This window comes from Vidua chalybeata, chromosome 20 (genome assembly GCF_026979565.1).
Source record: "Vidua chalybeata isolate OUT-0048 chromosome 20, bVidCha1 merged haplotype, whole genome shotgun sequence".
Taxonomy (NCBI): Eukaryota; Metazoa; Chordata; class Aves; order Passeriformes; family Viduidae; genus Vidua; species Vidua chalybeata.
This window is the reverse complement of record NC_071549.1, coordinates 2,018,153-2,041,842: the sequence shown is the minus strand read 5'-3', so window position 1 is coordinate 2,041,842 and position 23,690 is coordinate 2,018,153. Positions and strand designations below refer to the sequence as shown.

General features: G+C 45.4%; 1 protein-coding gene across 1 annotated transcript in view; it reads left to right on the top strand.

Annotated features, from left to right (window-relative positions):
- The window catches only part of LOC128798294 (autism susceptibility gene 2 protein-like), a 358,592-nt gene that overhangs the window by 193,979 nt on the left and 140,923 nt on the right, over nucleotides 1-23,690 (top strand). The window contains exon 2 of the mRNA XM_053961637.1: nucleotides 13,154-13,366. Coding sequence (XP_053817612.1) covers nucleotides 13,154-13,366 — 213 coding nt within the window. The remainder of the gene's footprint in view (nucleotides 1-13,153; nucleotides 13,367-23,690) is intronic.

Here is a 23,690-nt window from a genome sequence, read left to right as displayed (position 1 = left end):
GATTTTGCAGCTTATTAGAGAAAGAGTTTGCAATTGGAAAGTCTCAGTATGTCAGTCAAAATCAGCAGCAGTTTTCAACCTGGCTGATTCAAGCTGACACCTCCTTTCATTTCTTATTCCTCAAATCCCTCTTTCATCCTATTGAGCAGCCTCCTTCTCTCGTTTCCCAGCCATAATTATATCCTTTAATTTATTCCATCTTTTTCACCCTAGGCATTTGTTTAGTCCAGGGGTTTGAGATCATTTTCACCTCACAATAAAGCTGCAGACTTGGGTGTCTTTTTGAAGTGTTGGTTTGGATTTCTTGTCCTGACCTCCTTTTCTAAGGAGTATCCACATTACACGAGGTACAACATTGGGATGAAGAAGTGGAGAGGGAAGTGCTGTGCTCCCTCTGTGTCAGGGCATGCAGGGAGCCTGTCAGTGAGGGAGGGAAGAATGGGAGAGAGCCAGAACCACAAACCCAGATGTGGCTGGGTGACAGCAGTGAGGCTGCAGATGCTCGTCTCTTCTCTTAAGGATGATGGAGAAGATACAAAAGACATTTCCCACCCTGCACATCAGCTGGGAGAGAATAAGGGAGGTGCAAGAAGTACCTGCTTGGCAGGAGGCAGGGAAGGGTCCCACAGGAACACCCTGGCTGTGCTGCCTTCGCCTGATGAAGGTGAAGGGCTGCAGGGCTTTGGAAGAGGAGAGACTGGCTTTGCTGTTGTTCCCAAAATAAACAAACAGGCAGTGCAAGCCCTCATATGCCTTGTGGGGTGCAGCAGTTGATCTCTCCTGTTTCCTGTCCAAAGGGGCTGCCTTGGTCTGGCTCTGGGAGGAGGGAGATGTGCCAGGAACCCCCTCACCCTGCAGGGCCCGTGTGCTCTCCATGAGCTGCTGTGCAGCCCCGCTGTTCCTGGGGGGGCTGCTCCATTTACCTCCCCCAGGATTTAGCACTGCAAAGCACAGATGCAATAGGATGTGGTGTTACTTCCTTTTCACAGATGAGCTCTGCTGCATGGGAGGGCTGAAGGCCCAAATTCATGGAGCCATTTATTTCCTTTGGAAAGCCAGTCAATGGGAATTAAATAGTTTTAGGCTCCTGAATACCTTCTTTGTGGTCCGGGGCTTAGCTGAGTGCTGCAGGTCACAGGGAGCATTGGGGGAGATCAGGAATTCCCACAGCCACCTCCAGGCCCCCACATTAATAATTTACCTTCCCAGTCCAGCCAGCTCTAATCCTGTGCCTGGTGATAAGGTCAGACAGGAGAGATTTGGATACCGGCCCCTACAAGCTGCTTAGAAAACAAACCTTTCCTAGGAAAGGTTTCCTTCCCAGTGCAGACTGATTTCCTGCTTATGGTTCTTATTCTCTTCAACATACTCTGTGGCTCTCGAGAGAGATGCATTGCAGAGCTTTATCTGTTCCTGCTCGAGGCAAGTTTTACAGAGAGACAGGAGTAGGGATGCTTCCTACAGCAGGAAGAGTTCAGGCAGGCAGCCGTGCCATGAAGTGGGGTTTGACTCTTAAGTGCTGCTGAAGTGATGTGATTCACAGCTTTTGTAACTCCTTGCAAGTTTGCTGCAGGCATTAGCAAAGCTCTTGACTTGAGATGTTCTGCTTTGGAACCAGATCCCCTGACTGTGCATCACTACCAAGTTAAATTTGTAGCTTCTAGGTGGCTATAAACAAGAAATATTACAGTAATTGCTTTTCCAGCCACTAAATAACCCTGAATATTAGATGACACTTCAGTTTTAAAAGATCTGTCTACAAAATATCTTGAATATTTGCAGAAGACATTATGTTTTCAGCCACAGTGAAGGAAATTGTCTTTTTCTCTGGTGTATGAGGTGGCTTTGCAAGGTCTGTTCCCTGAGATACAATTGGAGAAAGCAGCCATATCTGGTTTTTCCTGTTTATTTTTTCATGCTGTGTTCTGTGCTGATTTAACTGAGACTCTGTATTCTACATACAAATAGAAGGAGAACCTGTGTCACCTCCTAGGAACTGTAGGTATGTACCTGGTGGGTTTTTGATGATCCCACAAAGACTGTGGAGCATCCACTGAGCCCAGAGCTGAAGCCAGGATGTGATGCCCTCACAGCAGTGCAGAAATAGAGGTGAAAACGTGGCCTTTCCCCAGAGGGTCTGTGTTGGGCACAGGGTTTGTACCTTTGTACACAAGCAGCAGAACAGTTCTGGTATTTATTCCCTCCTGTACGTGAGTGAGCACTCTTGAGATAGGAGCAACTTAGCAATGATAAATCTTGTCTGTTATGCTAAGCTGTGCTTCTCAACCACAGAGAGGGGGATTTGCCAGTGATCAGCACCATACAAGAATGTAATCCCTCTGGTTTTTTGATCATCAAATTTATCTTCACTGTATCTATTTCCTTGGGGAAGAATAAGCCAGCAAATGGAAAGGTTACATATTGCTCTGTTTCTTAAATTTTTATTCTTTTACTATTTTTTTTCAGCCTGAATGCTAGAAGGTGGTTTCATTTGCAGATGGGAAGTTGAACCATTGTTTCTTTTTTCCCTCTAATTGCAAAAAGGTTCTGATCCTTTTCCTATTGAGGAATATTGCCAAGCTCACCTTGTGTTGCAGTCCTCAGGTCCTAGCTGAGCTCTCTTTCTCTCTCCTTATTTTCTGATCACTGTTCTTTCTTTTTAAAATCTTTCCTCATCAGTCTTTTTTGGCTGTATGCCACATACCAAAACAGTGGCAGAGTCAGGGAGTTCCTAGAGAAGAGCAAAGAAAATCCAGAGCAGTATGAGATAGTAAGAGCTTAGAAAAACTGCTGTGCTGAGTAGTTCAAATTCTTGACATATCAGATCAAAAGGGTTGTTTTTAAATAGATTAACTTTTTCTTAAGGCTCAATAATTACAACCCATTATTATGTGGAGATTTTTGGCTGGGTGAAAAAATCTGCAGATTGGATTGCTCATGGATCACAGCATCTGGCATAATCCATGAGTGGTTCTGCTAATTCTGTCATTTCCTTTGCTCATTTCTGCATTCTCTGTCCTGCTGGCCTGGGTGTGCAGAGGAATGCTCTGGTTTCCCTGTGTGGGTTAAGGCTGCCTGTGTGGTGCAGAAGTGCATGGCAGGGATGTTTCCATCCATGGCAGGGATGTTTCCATCCCTCCCTACAGCAGTTTCCTCCTTGTTTTTACCTGGCTTGGCTCAGGGTGGTGTCTCTGTCTCGACTCTAGGTTTTCTCATCCAGCCTCGAGGCTGGCAAGGCAGCAAAGCCAAGTGTGTCCAGCTCAGTGTGGCCAGGAGATTCTAGGGAGCATCCTGAGACCTTTGGAATGCACTGGACTTTCCTGGTGCTGCACTGTCCTCCTGCAAGACAAGGAACACAGAGGTGCTTCTGATTCCACTTACAAACCATAATACATTTTTTATGACTGCTGAGTGCTGTGCTAATGAATGGTGCCAGTGTGAGGCTGAAGTCATCTGTTCCCAGTGCAGGGGTAGCAGGGATGAGAGCTGTCTAAGCCCACGTGCATTTATTGTAACCCTACAATAAGGGGGATACCCTTTAAATGTACAATTTATTGGCCCACTAACTCCTTGCCTGGGTCTGTGGCCTGCCAACCAAAGTGCTGTTTGAATTATTCAGAGAACACAATGTGTGTGAAGGGTGGAGGAGCCCACAGCCAGCTTTGTGCCAGCTGCTCCTGCAGTGGAATTTTATTTCCCTCCAGTGAAATATCCTGGAACATGATCAGTATGTGCAAATAATGTATAACTACAGATACAAATGTACAAAAATTTTATGTTTGGAAGAAAGTTTAAAATTTTAAAATATTTTTTTCCATTTTAAATGAGAAAAAAAAAGGTGAAAATTAAGATAACTATGTGAAGGAAAAAAAAGCTGGTAGTTTTGGTGTAGAACTGAGGAGCTGCTCAATTATTTAGACATACTGAAATATTTGTGTTTTATATTATTCTATGTGGTTCTTGATAACTGTTTTCCACCATGACCAGCCCCTTTTCCAAGGATAAATATTCCTGGCCCCGCTGTGACCTGAAGCTGCCCCTTGACCCGAGGCAAGGAGCAGTGGGAGATGGCAGTCCCAGCCCGTGCCCACAGGTGGATGTGCTCCTGCTCCAGATCAGGGCGGTGCCTGGGACAGTGCTGGCTCCTCGGGATCTGTATCACCACAACTGTGCCACTGGTGTGTCACAGCACAGGGGACAAACCAGCTCAGCACTGCTTCAGGGCTCCTCTCTCTGCCTTATCCCTGATCCTAACTGAGCAGTGCAGGAGCACTGGAGCCCTCTTCCCTGGCATGGAGATTTAAAGGGAGCATCCCTAGGGACTCCTCTCCACATCTCTGTTCTATTTCTCTTCATTCCTCAAACAAGGAAAATAAATATGAGCATGTGGCCCTGCTGCTCACAGGGTAAGTCAAGCACATTTATTTAAGGCTCAGCACTGTGGGATAAACCCAGGGCAGTGGGAATCCATCTCCCCCGGCTGCAAGGGCTCTGAGCAGCCTCGGGGCTCTCAGCTGGGTGCAGCACGGGGGGATGGAGGGGTTTGGACCTGTGGTGCTGGACTCAGAGCTGGGGCTGGTTCTGCTCAGTCGTGCTCAGGGAGCAGGGATGGGCTGGAGGGGCAGCACAGCCCTGGCTGCTCTGCCAGGATCAAAGCCTGGAGGTGCAGCACAACAGGTACTTACCAAAGGGGACTGAAGAGTCTGCAGGAGGAGCTGAGAGAATGTGGCTGAGATGGTGTCAGCAGAGGACATGGATCCACTGCTGGCACAGGCCAGGTCTCGCTGCTGTTTCAGCCTCAAAAAGGCAGCCCCAGGTGGGCTGGAGGTCACTGAGTCAAATCTGCAGCAAAGACAAAACCTTGGACTTTGCTGGCAATTTGTGTTAGACCTAGAAAAATCTCTAGAGAAAACACAATGGGACTTCTAGGCTGGCAGAAGCTGGCTGGAGCCAGAGTTTCAGGATCGCTTGGCAGGAGCACACAGGCTTCTGGCTGAACCAGTCAGAGCAGAATCAACTGTGTGTACTTTGCCTTCCACAAAGCCAGGCAGCTTCAAGACAAACACTGCCATGCTCTGCAGTGGAGGCTGGCATTGCTCAGCACTTCTCAGCACCAGCTCCAAGATGAGGTTTTGCCAACTCAGGCTGCACAGGCTCCAGCAACTTCTTGACTGTTCTGCACAACTGTAACATGTTATGGCACAGTATTGGAGTGACAAAATGGAGCAGGGAGGGAGGGAACAACAAGGCTGAGAATACCATGTCATGTTTGAAAAACATGAAATAAATGAATAGCAATCAATTTCTCTCATCCTCATCTTCATGTATGACACCAGCTTTTGCTAGCTCAACAGCTGGCACCAGTCTTAGATTTCCTCTACCTCCAGCTTGTATTTGATGTGTGGCATTGAGGGAGGCCGTGACACCACATTATTTTAGAAACAGCTCTTCCCTGTATCCTTATAACACATGGTAAAGCTCAGTAAAGCCCAATTTTCAGGAGTGCTCAGCTGCTGAAATCAATGAAGGTTGTGCTTCATTAGAGAATGTGCTCTGTGGAGCCAGTTTCTCTGAAAAATTAAATCTCATGTGCTTCCCAATGAATGCTTAAAATTAGCAGATGTTTCTGACCTGAACATGTCAGGACTGTTATTGCCACCTATAAAATGGGAATCGCGAAATGCCTTTGGCAAAACAACTGTAAAATAGGCCACTGGTATTTGTTGAGCATCTATCTGATACTATCGGGAGGAGCTGTACAGAAAAGCCCTTGAGGAAATTAATCATTGTGCATTCAGAGGAGGGTGTGAATGGAGTGTCAGTAAACAAGGCCTAGGTCCACACTATGGACAAAGAGGAGCAAACAAAATCCTGAGTGGCTGCTCATTAGCTGAACACCTTCCATTCTGTGTAGGGAAATAGGAGCAGGGGATCATGTAATTAAAGATTGTATCTTGGCGTGCATGCACAAGAGGCCTGAATTAAGGTGGTGGCTGCAGCCTTAATCCTGGCCTTTCATAACTTCCAAGCCCTTGACTTTGTAACCTCAATAATGTTGCCTTAATGTATTTCTGTGTGTAGTTTAAATCGGCAGGACCTGAAAAGGCACCTTCTGTTTATCAATGCTATTGTTAACAAATGATTTTGGGATGAAAAATCAAAGCAATCTCTTTGCCACAGAAGTGCTTTCACACAACATATCTGGAGCAGACAGCAACTTGCTCTGCTATTGTTTTCCTTCCTCTGCACCCATCCCAGCATCCCCCAGCCTGGCACTGCCTTTCATCCCCACTCTGTTGCACAACCCCTTCTGTACAACACTGAACCACTTTGTTTTCAAATTCCAGAGGAGATGCAGGAGGCAACGGATTGCAACTTTAAGCAATCAAAGCAAACAAAACAAGATGAAACCTTTCTGTGGAGGTCTTGTGGCTTGAAGGAATTGCTGGGATTAATGGATGGGCTACTGCACCCAATGTCGTTGACATCACACCTCTCTTCACCAGTCCCTTGTGTTTCAAAATACCGTAATAGTGACACTGAGAATTCTTTTCTCTTCTGCATCGTGCCTTACACCTGCCTGCCTTTCCCCCCAGTGTTATTTTAAGAGTGTTTGCAATTTTTTTCCCCCAAAATAAATGCTTCTGAGAAACTAGTCATTCATCAGAAGAATACACAGTACATTTAACTGTTTTATCTGGAGGTAAATTAATGGTTATTATAAACATCTCATTTTATTTTCTAGTTTTGATTAGAAGGACTTGTCAGTGCATTATTTTCAGACCTTTACATCTTGTTTCTGCTGGAATTAAACCAGCAAATTATGAAACATGAGAGAGATATTGAAGATTTGGGCATTTTTATCCATCAGCTGTAAAAACTCTCCAATGTAACAGAAACACAGTAGGAGTTGATGGGGACTGTCAAGATGGGATGCCAAATTGGGTACCCAGACTAGCAGTGTTTCTGAGGGATTTTGGTTCAGTTTGTGCAGCTGTTGGTGCAGGTTTGGGTTTGGTTTATGCAGCTTTAGGTTCAGTTTGTGCAGGTTTGGGTTTGGTTTATGCGGGTTTGGGTTCAGTTTGTGCAAGTTTAAGTTCAGTTTGTGCAGGTTTGGGTTCAGCTTGTGCAGGTTTGTGTTCAGTTTGTTGAGATTTGGGTTTGGTTTGTGCAGGTTTGGGTTTGGTTTGTGCAGGTTTGGGTTCGGTTTGTGCAGGTTTGGGTTCAGTTTGTGCAGGTTTGGGTTCAGTTTGTGCAGGTTTCGGTTCAGTTTGTTGAGATTTGGGTTTGGTTTGTGCAGGTTTGGGTTCGGTTTGTGCAGGTTTGGGTTTGGTTTGTGCAGGTTTCGGTTCAGTTTGTGCAAGTTTAAGTTCAGTTTGTGCAGGTTTGGGTTCAGCTTGTGCAGGTTTGTGTTCAGTTTGTTGAGATTTGGGTTTGGTTTGTGCAGGTTTGGGTTTGGTTTGTGCAGGTTTGGGTTCGGTTTGTGCAGGTTTGGGTTCGGTTTGTGCAGGTTTGGGTTCAGTTTGTGCAGGTTTGGGTTCAGTTTGTGCAGGTTTCGGTTCAGTTTGTTGAGATTTGGGTTTGGTTTGTGCAGGTTTGGGTTCGGTTTGTGCAGGTTTGGGTTTGGTTTGTGCAGGTTTCAGTTCAGTTTGTGCAGGTTTGGGTTCAGTTTGTGCAGGTTTCAGTTCAGTTTGTTGAGATTTGGGTTTGGTTTGTGCAGGTTTGGGTTCGGTTTGTGCAGGTTTGGGTTTGGTTTGTGCAGGTTTGGGTTCAGTTTGTGCAGGTTTGGGTTCAGTTTGTGCAGGTTTGGGTTCGGTTTGTGCAGGTTTGGGTTCGGTTTGTGCAGGTTTGGGTTTGGTTTGTGCAGGTTTGGGTTCAGTTTGTGCAGGTTTGGGTTCAGTTTGTGCAGGTTTCGGTTTGGTTTCTGCAGGTTTAGGTTTGGTTTGTGCAGGTTTAGGTTGGTTTGGGTTCAGTTTGTGTGTGTTGCTGTCCTGGATTCCCCTGTGTGATGCTTCCCTGAGAGGGTGGGCAGGCCCTGGCACAGGGTGCCCAGAGCAGCTGTGGCTGCCCCTGGATCCCTGGCAGTGCCCAAGGCCAGGCTGGACAGGGCTTGGAGCAGCCTGGGATGGTGGAAGGTGTCCCTGCCATGGCAGGGGTGGCTCTGGATGGGATTTAAGGTCCCTCCCAACCTAAACACTTCTGAGATTCTGTGCTGGCCAAGCTGGAGGATTTCTCTCAGCTGTACCCTGCAGGCATCCACATACCTTGCCAGCTGAACCTCTGTACCCAGTGCAGTGGGTGAATGTGGGGGTGGTGGTTTTGCTGTGGTTTCTGGTTCTGTGCTGTTCCCTTTGGCTGTTTCTTGCTTCCCCCATGTCCCATCCCATCCCTCAGAGCTGCTGCAGCTGACAGCAGGCTCAGGATGGAACTGGGAAAGAATTTCAAATCGACTTTTGTAGCTACTGAAAATGTATTTTCCTTTTCCCTTAATTAGCTTCTTCCTTCTGCACTAGTGTTCCCGATCAAAGGTGAATTGTTTGTACCTTGAAAGGCTCCAGAAGTGCCTTTCTTACAGTTCTGTTTGACACAGACCTTTGGATGTCTGAATAGTGAAGATATTAGAATAGTGAAGGGCAGACTTCAAGCTTGATTTTCTAAATACTTGTGTTTAAAGTGGAGTATTACACTGATATTTCATAACGGTTTGATGTTTTAAAAAATGTCTAATTTCTTTATACTTTATTGTTGGAGTGAAGGGTAAATTGTTGGGCTCTGATATAAAGCTGTAAAAGACTTTAGCAAGAACCTGAGGAGCAAATAATTGGAATATAGTTGTAGACAGTTACAATTGTAATTTGGTTTAACTAGCACTGCAGTGTAAACTACTCCTGTTTTTAATAACCAATTTTAAAAGTTGTATTTTACTGAGGTCACTCAGTGCAAATTCAGAAAACAAGTTTTTACAACATTGGAATTGTAGTGATAATCCACAAGGATGGTTTGGAAAGGTCAAGGCTTGAAATCCCTGAGCAGCACCTGAAATGTTCATCCAGGGAAATTTCTGCAGTGTATTTGCTACCCACTGTGCTTACAGTGTTGTTTTTCATCCAGCATTCCCAAGGAAAAATCCTGTAATAAGGGGTGGAACAGAGTTATTCACATGTAGTTTTTAAGGAATTGTCAGAGGGCAGGGTTGGGCAGTGATGGGCTGGCTCTGGGGTGGGGTTCAGGGGGCTGATGAGTGTACCCCACAAAACCCTGCTCTGCTGCCACTGAGGGTTTGATGTTTAATCAGGGAGTTGTCATTTATGTAGCAAGAAGATGGACTTGGCTGAAATAAATCAGGCACAGCTCCCTGAAAGACCTGATGAGAATGCAGTGTGTCCTTCCAGCCTCCTACCATGAGAAATGATCACTGATGACCTGGGGGCTGCTTCTCCTCCCCTGCGCCGGGCAAGGCTGGGCTGAGGCTGTGGCTGCAGACTGCAGCCAGGTGATTGCAGTGCCCTGCCAGGCAGGAGCCTGCTCTGCTCCACGGGCCCTTCCTTCCCTGCCAGGGCACCTGCAGCAGGATCAGCCTGATGAATGTGCCCAATCGAAATAAAACAAATGGAAATTTTTTTAGATTATACAGTACACTCGTAAATATTAATGCCCTTTTGTACTGAATTGCATGTAATTACATATTTATACATTTAAGTCACCTTCCTGATACACTTAAGGCACTTTACTGATGAAAGATATCTCTCAAAGAGATGGTTTTAAACTGTGCCTAATACGTTCGTAGGATTTACTGAATAATGTGTGGGCTTGTATGCTGGCAGGAGAGGAGAAAAACCTCCATTAAAGACTGCAAGTGTTCATGGGGTCTGCTGCTCAGGCTGAATCCACTCCATGGATAACTGCTGAAAAATACGTCTCGACATGAAATATTACTACATCTTCTTATCTGTGTAGATAAGGTCTGTGCAGTCCTGTCACCTTAAGAGTAATTACAGCTTATTACTCTAATCATGATGATGCCTGAAGACTGTAATTAAGATTGTGCTGGCTAATGTACTCACACACGGCATGGTACAGCTATTGTCCTATCTAAACAAGGGAAAGATAAAAACGGGATGAGGGAGAAAGGGCACAAGTGGGGAAGTGATTTATGCAGGGCCGTGGTTCCCAGCCAAGCGCTGCCTCCACAGAGCCTGGGGGCTCCACGGGCCACAATCTGAGACAGTCCCAGGCAGTCTGCACCTCAAACACCAGGAGAACGCCCTGGGGAGAGCTCTATTCAAGCTACTTTTAATGCATCTTGTCCACCTGTGCCTAAGATTCTTTTATCATGTCCTCTTGCATGTCCTTATCTAGTCTGCAGATGAAGAATTTAACACACATTTCTATGCACATATTTATTTTCAGGCCAAGTCGTGTCTCTGTTGAAATCCATGAGAGGCTCTACCCCACAAGTTCCCTCACAGAGGGTTTGATCCCCAGTACTCTCATTTTCCTCACAGTGGTGTCAGCTGGTGAAAAGCTCTCCTGGAGGAACAGGGTTGTCTAAACACCAATCCTTATGGCTGAATTTCACAGCAAGTCCACCCACCCAACAGGATTTAAGGCCCCTTTCACAAGTTAGGCACATCTGGAGCTCCTTGGTGTCTCTGCTTTGAGCAGAAGAGGAACATCCCTTCACTTTGAACACTCTTGCCAGTCTTTCCTTCTGCCTTGGAAGGTGCCTTTCCCTCCAGGCTGGGGAAGGCTTTGTGGATTTGGTGTCACTCATCTTGCCATGGGTGTGTGAGCAGATTCCTTCCTCCCCGTTCTCCTGGGCTCCAGGTTCTTCGGGTGTATCTGACAATTTGTGAAGCTCATGCAGTTGTCTGGAGGATGGGCTCTGAGGAAGGGTCATCCCAGGTACATCCACAGGGATCTGCTGAGTCTGACCCATCTCCCACCCCCCTTAAAGCTAATAGGAACAACTTATTTCTTGATGGAAGTGCCTGGCCCCTTTAGACATTTTATAACTTCTGGAAGCCTGCCACTGTTTCATTTAGATCACTCACAGCTGGGGGAAAAATCCCACAAAAGCTACTTAGTCATTAGAAGATTTTTTTTTTCCAGAAAGTTTTCCCTTTGTTCACTCCTTCAGCCTTTCATATTTACAGTGAATCCTCTTGAATAGCATTTGTATCTACTAACATGAGCTCTGTGTTTTAACAGAAGTCTTTGCTGGTATAATGTTCTACTCATAAAACACTGGATTTTTTTTATGCTGACCTGAAAAAAAAAGAATTGTTAGCAGCATGATAGCTATCCTAAGTTACAAATCAGTTCTAACATAAAACTCCTGCTGTTTTATAACCTGCCCTTGCTGTCCAGGAGGTCCAGGTGTAGTTTTACGAAGCTGTTGATGGGGAGCACTGGTGAAATGGTTACTGCACTTGAGAATTTGCCTTCCTGCATTTATGGTATGCAGCTAAACCTAAAACCTTCCTGGGAAGGTGGGCTGAGGAAAGAGCTTTTTCCTGCTTTTAATTTCCTTGGGAAGCTCCGTAGGATCCCTCTGCTTGTGCACAAGGAGATCCCAAAGCATTTTAGGAAGACCAGTGCTACTCCTGAGCTCTTTCTCAGTAGGGGCAGGGAGGGACCAATGAGCAGACACAGGAGGTTTCTTAAATTACTAATCCTGTCTTGTAGCTAAGGATGCTCCAATTCTCTTTCATGAGGTTGGATAAGGCTCCTAACTTTTTGGATAGGAATAACACTGCGAAGAAAAACCCAGGGAAAAGTCCTGTGGTGCCTTAGGTGAAGAAAAGGTGTAAAAAATGTCTTATAGCTTCTGTTCAGTACTCCCATCTTTAATGCCTGTAAATTCATTCCCTTTGCTGAGTATCAAATTTGAACAATGACTGTCTTCAGTTTAATTAATCATCTCATTGGTTTCAGTTATGAATTTTGTGAAGCTCTTGTGTTTTAGAGAGTCATTTAGGGAGCAGTCTTTAATTAAAGCCAAACTGCTTTTTGCCTTTAGGCATGTTTTTTTGCATAAAAAGGTGCCATAATTTGAATTAGATTCTCCTGAGCCTCAGTCTTTATGTGACACGGGGACCAATAGCCCTTCCTGCTGTCAATTATAATATTAAGTGACTGTAAACAACAGCTGAAAGGTTCACAAGATTACCCAGCTCCTTATGGTGGGCATGGAAGCTTCTGGCCCAAGCAGCCAGGCACGTTAGCAGAGAGTGCTGAAAGCACAGCCCTGCTTCAGTGACCTCCCCTCCCAGGGCAGCACCAGACCCCAGCGTGGGCAGCTCTAGGAGTAGATGTGACTCAGCACGTTGCATTTATTGGATGCAGAATCTGCACTGTAATTAACATCTTCTCAATAGCATCTCATTCTTCTCTCCTAATGAATTGTCCAGCCTCCTCTTCCTCTGCCTGTAATTCTGTGCTGCTGAAAAAGATTCATTTCAAGTAGCATTTATCTGAAATGAAAATAGGGATTCTGTGTGTTGCAGGTTGTTTGTAAGAAAACAGCTGTGGGCTAAGTGACACAACTCACATTTGTGTTACAAGAGTGGAGTATTTTTTATAGACAGACATTGATTCTGGGGGTTAAAGGGTCAGTGACAAAGTTTTCAAATACAAGTGGCTTTTTTCGTGCACTTTTCACCCCTCTCCCTGAGACTTGGAAATCTACTGCTTAAGTCAGGCTTGAGGGAAGCATGCCCTGAAGTCAATGGAGATTCATTGGCCTTAATCGGATTTAGGTCAGCTCGTGCCTTGGCTTCTCAAATACAAGAAATAATAAGAATAAATATTGAAAAGACAAGCATTGTCTAAATCAAAGCAGATTGTTAATTTAAGCATTATAAACAAATGCTGTCTTCTAAATGTGTGCTCTCTTGATACATGAGATGCTTCTGAGAATTGAGGTTGACTGTATGAAGTCTCAAGGGGGATGTGTCTCCTTCCATGCACTCACTTCATCCTGCCAATTTTATTTAGCATTTGCCTATCTTTTGATTAAGAGGACATCAGGGAAGAGTGGGTTGGTTCCTTTTCTGGTCACTGCAGCATTGCCCTGAGAGTGCTTTGCAGGTCACCTGGAACCAAGCCAGAGCTGTAGCTTGACCACGGTGTTTTTCTCCTCCCTCTGCAGAAGGACATAGCTCTGAAACCTCAGGAACGTGTGGAGAAGCGACAGAATCCTCTAGCCAAGAAGAAAAGGGAAGCACTTACCAATGGGCTGTCATACCTTCCAAAAAAGAACAGGCTCCACCACCACCACCAGTACAGCTCCGACCGGGAAAATGACCGGAACCTGTGCCAGCACCTTGGGAAAAGGAAGAAGTTACCGAAGGGCCTCAGACAGGTGGGAGACAAGTTTCCTGCTGCGGGGAGGGAGGGCTCTGCCCGTTGGTTCATGGTATGTAGAAGCCAATTTCTCATTTTGTGGGATCGCTTATTTTAATGCTTTTGTGGTTGTTTCGTTCTCGGGCTCTTGGGTGTGACGTGGTGCAGTCACACTGGCAGAGGTCCACTGAGAGGGAGAGCAGGCGGTGCATTGATGCTGAACTGATAAATAAATGTGTAACGGTGGGAAGAGCTTTCCACAGGCTGGCTGTGGGACTGTCAGGGCAAACAAATGGTGTCCCTCTGTGGTTGCGAGGCCAACTTTGGCCTATAAAGAGCTTCTTGTCTTCAGGCTTTGTACACAGAAGCAGAAGAGCCCTCTGAACATCCAGGGTGAGGTGAGGCAATTGCAAGAAGGGCAGCTGTTAATCAAGGCAAAGCTTTAAGGCTGATTAGAGTGTGAGGAGCTCATTTGTGAGGTGTCAGTGGTGCTGGTGTCTGCTCCCCTGGGTTACTGATCACCCACCTTGAGCAAGAACTTTGCATTCCCAACAGTGGTGGGAGTGAGCAGGCAACAGCCAGAATTGCAAAGCTGGAGGCTGAAAACATTGGATTTGTCTTCATGACTGTGCAGTGTTGTGTTTGTTGTGCTTTTTAAGGAAGAAAGCGTGACATGTGTGATTTCTATGATGGTGGTAATAGTACATAGTAGTAGTGACTAGGTCAGCTTTTGCCTGTATTTGAGTGATATTAATGACACTTGAACTAAAATTTAAACATTTAATGGGGATGGTTGATATTCATGGAATCAGTTTTCATCCTTGTTCAGTGCAAACCAAACCTTGCTTTGCAGAGAAACTTGTAGCAAATAGTGAGAATTCATTGCTTCTAATTTTGTGAGTTCAGGGAGATGGAAGGAACATCGAGGATGACAAGTATGCTGAGTTGTATTCAATTTTGATATGCACAGTTAGAGAAGCTGGGAAGAAATAGGTTTTCATGATAATTTTGAAGCCTATATGTTAAGCTGCATACAGGAATATAGTAAGATATTATACAGTTCTTTAGCAGAGCAAAGAAATTGCAAAATGCCTGTTCCACACTACCAGCTGTTAAGGGTGTTTCTTCTGATTTAATTTTATTTGGTATTTCAAAGGAAGGTGAGGCAAACTCTTCAGGATAGTTGGTGCAATTATTCCATTCCTAGAAGATGCTGAAGGTTGCTGTGTTTCCTTGACTGTTTCCTGTGTTCACCGTGGTCTCTGTTCTGTTTTGGGCTGTCAGACTGACTGTGTGCACTGTGAGCTCTCCTAGTGGGGCCTAATGTCAGGTGGAACCTTTCTGCCCAGAATTTCATCTGTGAAGGAAACTGGCCTCCCTGCTGATGGAGATTATTTGTGAGGTTGTGTTTTTGGGAATGAATATGCATTGGCTTGGAAGGTATTGAGTTGACAAATGTCATGGAAAATGCTTTCCCCTTGTGCTGACAAATCTGAGTACTCTGCCTAATTCCTAAGAGGAATATAAAGTATAAAGAGAGGAAATAAAGTATCTTGCTCAATATAAATGTAATACATTTGGTATTGCATTTAGAGGTAGAGCTCCTCAGATAAGAACATTTAAGTCTTATGAACAGTTTAGTATGTGCTGACAAACATATACAGCTTTGGCACTTAACATGGAAAAATGATGTCATGCAAAAGTTGTTTGGAAAGACATGCCCACCACCTATACAAAGAGTTTTGGGTAGGCATTTTCTGACCTCTTTCAAGACAAATGGTGAAGAGCACAAAAGAAGGAGGAGATTGATAAATTCTGAGCATGTTTTTTTTTTTTCTGGTCATGTTACATTTTTCCTCCTCAAGTGACTCTTGGCTGCACACCTTGGGTTGCTTTCCCCACCCAGGTCCATCCCACTGAATCCCTGGGCTCCTGAAGGGGAAGCAGATTTGCTTGTCAGCCTTCTCAGACAGCAGTGAGCCAAGAGCTGGGGCCACTGTGGTTTGTGTGTGACACAGCGGAAGTGTCCTCACTTAAAGTTCAGGAGGCTTCTGCATGTATAGTGTCCTTGCTGAATTAGGGCTTTATATTTGAGACACAAACAATTTATCCTGCCTCTCCTGTCCCTGGGGGAATCCTGAATTGTCACCTGTGATTACTGTAACTGGATGGCAGGATGCAATCTCAGAGCTGTCACTTGCACTCCTGTGCTTGCATAAGACCTTGGCCGCAGTCTGTCCTTGCTGGGAAACGTTTTATACCTGGAGATGTCATTCATTGCTTTTCCAGTGGTTAACAGTCCTGTTGGATATGCTTTCCTGTGAAATCTGTTATCTGCTGGAAGTAACTCTCACTGCAGGATTTAGGGTATGAAGCTCCCTTGTCAAACAGATTTAGTTGAAGTCAGCTATTGAAAGCATTGCTAATTAGTTTTCAGAGAAAATCCTTGCAGTATTCATGCAGGTATTTATCCAGCTCTGCTGAAATGCCTACAGGTTTATTGAAATCCAGAAAATGTGAAACTGTAGGTTAATTAAGGCTCATATTTTACTAGCGAGAAGACTTTTGAACTCTGCTTTGTGAGCTTTTATAAATGTACTTATTAAATGCCTCAAGGAAATTTTAGTTGGCGTTAAGCAAACATAAGACTCATCAGAATATTTCTCCAGCATTTTAAATTTAATTTCCTTTACGTTAATTGGTGATGGCATGTTTTTATGTGCTTTCTGCAAAAATCATTTGGAAATCTTAAAGTGAACATTTTTAAACTAGTAAAAGGGTGGCAAACATTTTTTAATGGCTTTTAATGAGATTTTATTCCTCGAGGTCTGAGCACAGTGGGGCATACCAGGAAACAATGAGCTTTCAGGGCAGAAGGAGGGTTGAGAGTATTTTGATAATGAGGGAGAAGGATCATTTCTCTTTGTTCAGTGTGTGTGATTTGAAAGGAGCAGAACAGACTGACTTGTGCTACCTCCACCATTTCCTTCACTGTTTTTCTTCATCTGGTGGGAGGTTCTTGCACCTTCTTGCAGAAGAGAATCATTTCTGGATATGCTTCTGAACCAGGAGTGTGTGTTGGGCAAGGGGTGCCTTGGCTGGCTCATGTGTGCACGAGAGCCGGCAGCTGCTGGGCTCTGCCTTCACCACCTGATTCCAGAGACGCTTCCAGAATATCAAATCCCAACCCCAGATACTGAAAGAGAGCAGAGAAGGAGACAAATGGTAATAAATAGGAGCGGATGATAAATAGAGGGAAGAAAACTCATGATGGGGAAATGAATTAGGAGGTAAATTATAATGAGATAAAGGAAAAAATGGGAAGAACAGGAGCAGAAGATACACTGCTGACTCTGGCTACAAGTGTTATAAACCACTGGCTTTCACCTCGTGGTCCATTACATGAATCAATTAAAGGGGAGGGAGGGGAGTGCTGAAGCTGTTCTGTCTCAGAATTAAGTCCACGATCCTGAAACGGAGATTTTTGGAGTTAAGTTAACAAAATGAATTAAGCATTTATAATTTAGCTTGTAGAGGTATGTATTGAATTTTAACCTTTTACTTAAGAAACCTCTGCCTGGTACAAAGGGCATAGGAAAATGCAAATTTCTGAAGCTTCTTGCATAAAGAACAATACCAGAGGGGACCGAGGATGCAAAGAACCCAGATAAAGAAGCTCCTCTGTCTCCAAGCCCATCAAGACTGACAGACTTACTCAGATAAGCACCAAAGGACCGAAAGCGCACGCGCAGAGAGGAAAAGTTCAAAAGTTCAATCATGAGGAAGACCACAATCTTCAGCCTCAGAACCACCGAGAGACCCCCGTACGACCACCACAGCAAACCACGCGTGCCCAGAAGGGCGTGGACTTACTTAGCATGAGAAGCGAGGACAGGCGGGGCCAGGGGTTGAATATGCATGAAAAAGTCGTGCAGTGTATTGCATATGGAACGTCTTTAAGAATAAAGGTGTGGGTCAGACTGAGGCTCGGGGCACAACTTTTGGAGAGCTATCTCACTTGTGCCGGGCACTGACATACATACCCACTTCATAACTACCCCAGGGTGTGGAGTCCGTCTATTTATTCCGCGTATCGCTTCAATCCCCTCGGCAGTCTCACCCTGAATGTACACATCCTAAATCTGAGACTGCTGAGCCTTTGGGTGGCTGATCTGGACAGCCACCGTTGTCCCCTGCCGTTGTTGTTCTCTGCCACGGTCACTCAAGAGCACCACGTGCTTCTGTGTTGCTTTAGTGCCAGCACCCTTGGCCCCTGGTGCAGAGGTGCAAAGCTGCGGTGCAGAGGGTGGCCTGCCCTGCGGCCAGGGCGGCTGGTGCAGCTCCAGCCCTGCTGCCCGCGGCGGCTCCGGAGCGGCGGGGCGGTGCCAGCTCCGCGGCTGCGGTGGCTCCGCGCGGGGAGCGCAGCAGATGGGCCGGGTTGTCACCGGCGCTGTGATCCCGGGGAGCGCTGACTGTGCTGACAAGCGATTTACAATGTGCTATTTACAGTTTGGGTTTGCAGGCTCTCAATGACATCTGAGTGCTCTTTAGCAACTGCTCTCATTATTACTTTTCTAAGAGCTGCTAATTGAAAATGAAATTGTGGGTGGGCTCTGGGAGTGCTGTAGCAGCTACAAGGATGATACACAGCCACGGAGAACGGTTTCATTTCTTGGACTCCCTACTGCAGCTCTGTGCAAGGGAAGAAATGGGGACATGTTTGTGCAGTGTGAGGTCAGACACCTTGGAAATCCTGCCTACAGCATGCAGCACCCGCAGTGGGTGATAAAGGCTTGAACCTCCTTGAACATCGCTGCTGGGATTTGGGATTCCTTTACTGGCAGCCAGTGCATTTCAGTGACCATAAAACTTCTGAAGATCAGGAAGGAACCTGGGCTGTGAAACTACCTTGTGCAGGGCAGCACAGGGGATCGGAAGCTGTATATGGGCTTTTGGGGCTGCTTTTGCACTGCTGGAGGTCTGGCTTTTTATGAAGTGACAGGAAACATCAGTACTGACTGGTAGAATGTGGGACAAAGTCACACGCCCTGGTAGTACCAGCCAGGATCAGGTCAGCAGGGATGTGGCCACACATGGAAAGGGAGATAATGTTCCCATTCTGTATGTAAAGGGAGAAGTTGCTTGCTTTAGGGTTTTTTTCAGATTCAAGATGCTAGTGCGGCCACTTTGGAATGAGTGGATTTGATGTTTGTGCTGCAGCCTACATGGTGTGGTTTGATTCTGTGCCAGTGTTGCAAAAGTCTGAAGGCACCTACAAGTGTCACAGCAACAGGACCTGCTGGGGCCACTGGTTTAAAAAAACTGGGTTGGTATCATGTCACTCAAAGCACTGGTTATTAATCTAGCATGTCAAGCAACATTTATTTTGAAAAATAACCCATGAAATTGTGAAAAAAAAAAAACGGATTACAGCTCTGAAAGAATAGAAAGGGCCATATCTGGGTAACTGTTCTTTGAGGTTATTTCACAGCATGAGTGGGTGCAGTAATACAGTGGGAGAAGATGTTTGTGTGATAAAGGGGATGGGTAGATCTGGGCTTTGAGAACCCTTTGTAGAATAGAAAAAGGGAAAGAGATTTGTGGGGAAGGAATGAAGAGGTGAGGCTTTGCAGAGGTTTAGGCTAGGCTTTGTGGGGTTTTTGAGGGGTAAATGTTACACATGGTGTGCAAATAGAGGGGGATGCCTAGAAAGGGGACAGGTTTTGTGAGCCAATATCCTCTGTCTCTGCTAATGTCCAGCTCAGTTTATCCAGTGCACCATGTGCTGTGGAAATGCTGAGTGCTTCATGCTGGCCAGTTGGTAATTTCACCCTTGGCAGGAACCCACACTTTATTTTCACACATGCACAGTGTGTGGATTCCTGTCTGTGTGGGAGCATGTGCTGAAAGCTGGGCTGCCATTCAGTCCCCTTCTCGTTTCCCGTTTGGAAAGCGCCGTGGGTGACAAACAGTGTTTGAATTACAAGCATTTTGTGATTCTCAACTGCTGTTTGCCTCTGATCAGAGGCCACAGAAATCTCCAGCTGCACTTAACCCGCAGTCGCCGTATCCCGTGCGTCATCTGTGAAGACACCCAGCTGCTCAAAAGCATCCAGACAACTTCTGGGCCTTGATAATATATAATTGAGCTCAATGGGCACAGAAAAGACTGTTGTTCTCTGCAGAAAGGACTGAAAAATGATGTGTGTGGCTTCGTGTGCCTGTTGTTCCATGCTGCACATCCCCCCGGCATCCCCGAGCTGCTGAATGGGCACGTTGGATTCCAGGAGAGCACACACAAAGCCGGGCTTGGGGAGCCAGGAGAGCACACAAAGCCAAGCTCAGGGACTGCAGAGCTGGTCCTGGGACGCTGCTCTGGGCCGGGGCAGGGCTCTGCTCAGCCAGAACAAACCCCTCCAGTCACTGATCAGTGCTCAGGGAGCTGCCACTCCACCCAATGCTTGCCCGCAGTGACGTGTCACAGGCATCCCCCCCTCATAATCACCAGTTTCACCTGCAATTTTTCAATAAGCCATTGAATTATACCTCTCTAAATGACACACTGCAAATCCAGCAGGTCCTAATTGCTAATGATGGTTCTGAAAGACTTTCATTTGACTGTAATTAGGTTTGCAAGCAATCAGCTGCCCTTATCAGGATGGAAACACATATAATGTAAAATACAGGCTGGTGGGAAGGGAGAGATTTCTTGAAAGGAGGAGGGAAAAGGAAGATGTTTTATTAGCAGAAGCTGTGACATATTTTAACACCTTGAAAATATCATGTGTGAAATTAATTCTGCTCAGTATTATACCATCTGGCAATGTTATTGTTCTGTATATATTGCCATGTAAGTGTGCTTTTTTCGTCTGGGTATGAGTCTGTGTTTGAAATAGTAATCATGAGTCAAATTGATTACTCAGGATGTTATCCCTGCTAGAAGGCTTAAAAATACATTTTGGGAAGTCCCAGGGACTCAAAATGGCTTCTCCATGGAGAGCTCCCCTTGCAGGGCTGATGAGGGTGGAAGCAAAGGGCCTGGTTTTTGTCATGCCCCTGTGCTGTGAATGAGTGTATGTGCCCAGAGGTAAGAGGACCTCTACCCAGATGTTGTTTATTGATGCTGAAGTAGCAAATGCCTGTATCTCTGCCTCAGAAGCACTGCATTTGTATGTTGGTTTGATCCTGTCTGTGTGCTGCTCTGTGAACTGCCCAGCTCAGACCTTGCTGTGCGTGAGCAGCTTCAGCACCACTGCAGGCACAGAGTCCCCAGGCGCAGACCCAGAACAATTCAAGCTTAAAACTTGGTTAGAGGCTGGTTTGGCCGCTCTGGATGAAATATCAGCTGTTGGGCAGTGTGGACTGTCCCTTAACCGGGACTCAGAATGGCCATTAGCACCTGACCTGGTGACTGTGATTGTTGTGATGCTTCTGGCTGGTGGAGCTTGTACAGCCAAGGAGGAGCGTGGAGGAACTCAGGTCACATCTGGAACAGGCAGTGGGATATTAAGATCTCCCCCATTTCTCTAAAGCTGATGGTGTGAGCTGGGCTGTGGCAGAGGAAGGGTTTCTTTGCCTCCTGTGCTGCGCCTGCCGTCGCTGTTGTGTTGAGTGTGATCAGGCTTGCAAGAAAATGAGCAATGTTGTCGTGTTTTTATTTCTAATGCAAATATTGCCAGTCTATCTGCTCTGCCCTGCTGCATTTCACTTTGATTCCAGTTTGCTCTGACATAGAGCTGCAGAGATGTCACCATGCTGTTACCTGACCAGGTAATGCTGTGGCAAAGGAAGGGCCCCTGTGTGCACCACCCACCCAGTGTGACGCAAACTCCCAGCAAATTCCAACTGAAAAAAGGGAGATTAGAAACTGTCACTTTTGGGCTCACCTAATTATATTAATCAATTAGACATCTTGAGAATTTTAGTAAAAAAAAATAGTTTCTTGTGCACTGAGCAGCTATTGTCTCTCAGGATTATCTTTTCTTTTAATGTTGGCACCCTACTTTAATTGAAAACTTAAATGATTGTTAAATGTGCCAGGAATTGGACCATATTTTAAATGCTCAATGCAATCAATTGCTGTCTTAAAAGTTTCCATGCATGTTACCAGTAAGGAATTAAACAAAAAATTAATTTTGACTGAGTCTGCCTGGAGATAAATTAAATGCTAGTTTAAGTATTATAAGACAGTATAATAAAGTGACCATTTTTAATTTAAAAAGGAAGTCATCCAGAACTTTTTAAAATAGTTTTTTGTATTCTAGAAATAAATTTAGGCCAAGACTTCTAACTTATGGGTTTGCCTGCAGATTAATTGCAAGCACAGAAATACATCCTCACATTCGAGTTACGTTACTTGATTCTTGTTTTTTCCTCTACAAGCTCAGTTTTCTGCAGGGCAGGAGGCCTGGGAGCAGTGGGTTTGGCTGTGGCTGTGGCTCCCAGCAGCACAGGCTGGGTTTGCAGCATTGCTGGGGTGCAGGGGGCACAGGGAGGCCGGGGTGCCCCACTGCGGGTGCTGGGAGCTGGGAGGAGCCTCAGGAGCACGTCAGCCTCCCATGGATGCTTAAACTCGTGCTTAGGCTTTTGTACCCTTAGTCCAGCTCCTGAGTGCTGCAACTCCACGGATTCAGGGGCACAAACCGGGGCCATGGCTTTGAGAAATGTGCCAGGATGCTGTCAAAGTGTCAGTGAACAGCGCTGAGAGGGACTGTTCCCTTCCCAAGGGGTGTGGAAGGCTCCCTGTGTGGCTTTCCCAAGGGAAGCAGCAGTGCCTTGGCTTGGCTAAGCAGGCTGGTTTTCTGCCTCTTGGTAGCCTAAAGGCAGCACTCCTGCTTTCACAGCTGGCTCATTCCAGTCCCTCGGATGTGGAGGGAGGCTGTGACTGTCCCGGATCTGAGCAGCTGCCCTTGGGGCTGGGATTCATCACAAGTAAATCCCTGTGAGATTCCAGGATGGAGCTCACACAATTGCTTTCATGGTTTGCAATGCTTTGGGTGCCACTGTGGAGTTGTGGAGTTTTCCCTGGGTTTAGCCTGGCTCTGGCCAGCCCCAGAGGCTGCCTGTGTCCCCATAGGTCACACAGCATTGCTGGAAGAAACAGGGTGCACTTCTAAATTTTCTGCTATTTATTTCATTTTGGCAAAAAAAAAAATGACCTGGGTGTACAGCTTAGGAGAATCATTGATAATCTTGCTCAGGCTGGAGAAAGTCTCTGCTCTGTGGAGTTTCAAAAGTTGTAATGCTGCAATTTTATAAAATCAAGACATCTTAATTTGTGCCCAAACCCACTGAAATGGAACAAACTTTTAAATCTAAGTCCCCCATTTCCTATGTTTAATGCTTTATCAACAATGCTTTTCTGTGCACTAGGAAGGCCTCCTCTGTTGCTAGCAAAATGTACCATAGGTGATTGATTTCTCTAAGCTTGCTGTACTCTTGGATAATTCCAATGGATATCTGGATTGGTTGTGTTGTAGAACACAGTGTAGCCATTACTGTGTAAGGCCATGACTCCTAAAACAGACAAAACAAACTTCTCCTTTCCTCCTGACCTTTCCCTGAAACAGTTTTCACTGCTCAGTATTAAAATACATTGAGGTTCTATAAGCAAAAATGAGAGTTGCCTTTAAGAATTTTTATTATATTTGCTACAAGAATACAAATATTTTTATAGAAGATTGACTGCAAAAGTTACTGTGGTTTTGTGTTTCAAGTTTGTCTGTAATATCAGCAACACTGTACAGCCTGTGACAAAATACCTACTCCTGATGTGTCTAATTTCCCATTTTTAATAGTCAGTGTAAGATCAGTTTCAGATTTATCCATCTCTATTGGATCAGCTATTGAAAACTATTGAAATGAGTCACTCTGTTGTGAGTGGACTTTCTTGTAAAAACTAAACTTAGCACACTCCCTTACTCAGGAGTGTGCAGGAGCCTGTTCCTGGCCATAGCTGCTCCCCTGGTGTCTGCCTTCTCCTCTGCTGGGCTCTGTGAGCTGTAGGCACCTGCTTTAAGAAAATGCAAATCTCCACTTTCTCCAATTAAAGAATTGCTATTGCAGTTTAGTCACAATTCCTCCTAGCATGGAAGACACGAGAAGACTGTGCTCTCTGTAGTCCAGCAAAACAAAGACACAGGAATAGAGTGTTAGTCTTTCTAGATCTGTCCATGTGTGAACATCCTGAGACATCTCAGATCTATTGAGGGTGTAAACTAGTGCAGGAAGTTAAGCCTTCAACCCAAAGCCTGCTGAGATCCTGCAAGAAATTGTTGGAGAAGGAAGCAGGAACATAATGGGTTTGCAGGCAGAAGTTGATTTAGGTCATATAAAAGCCATGA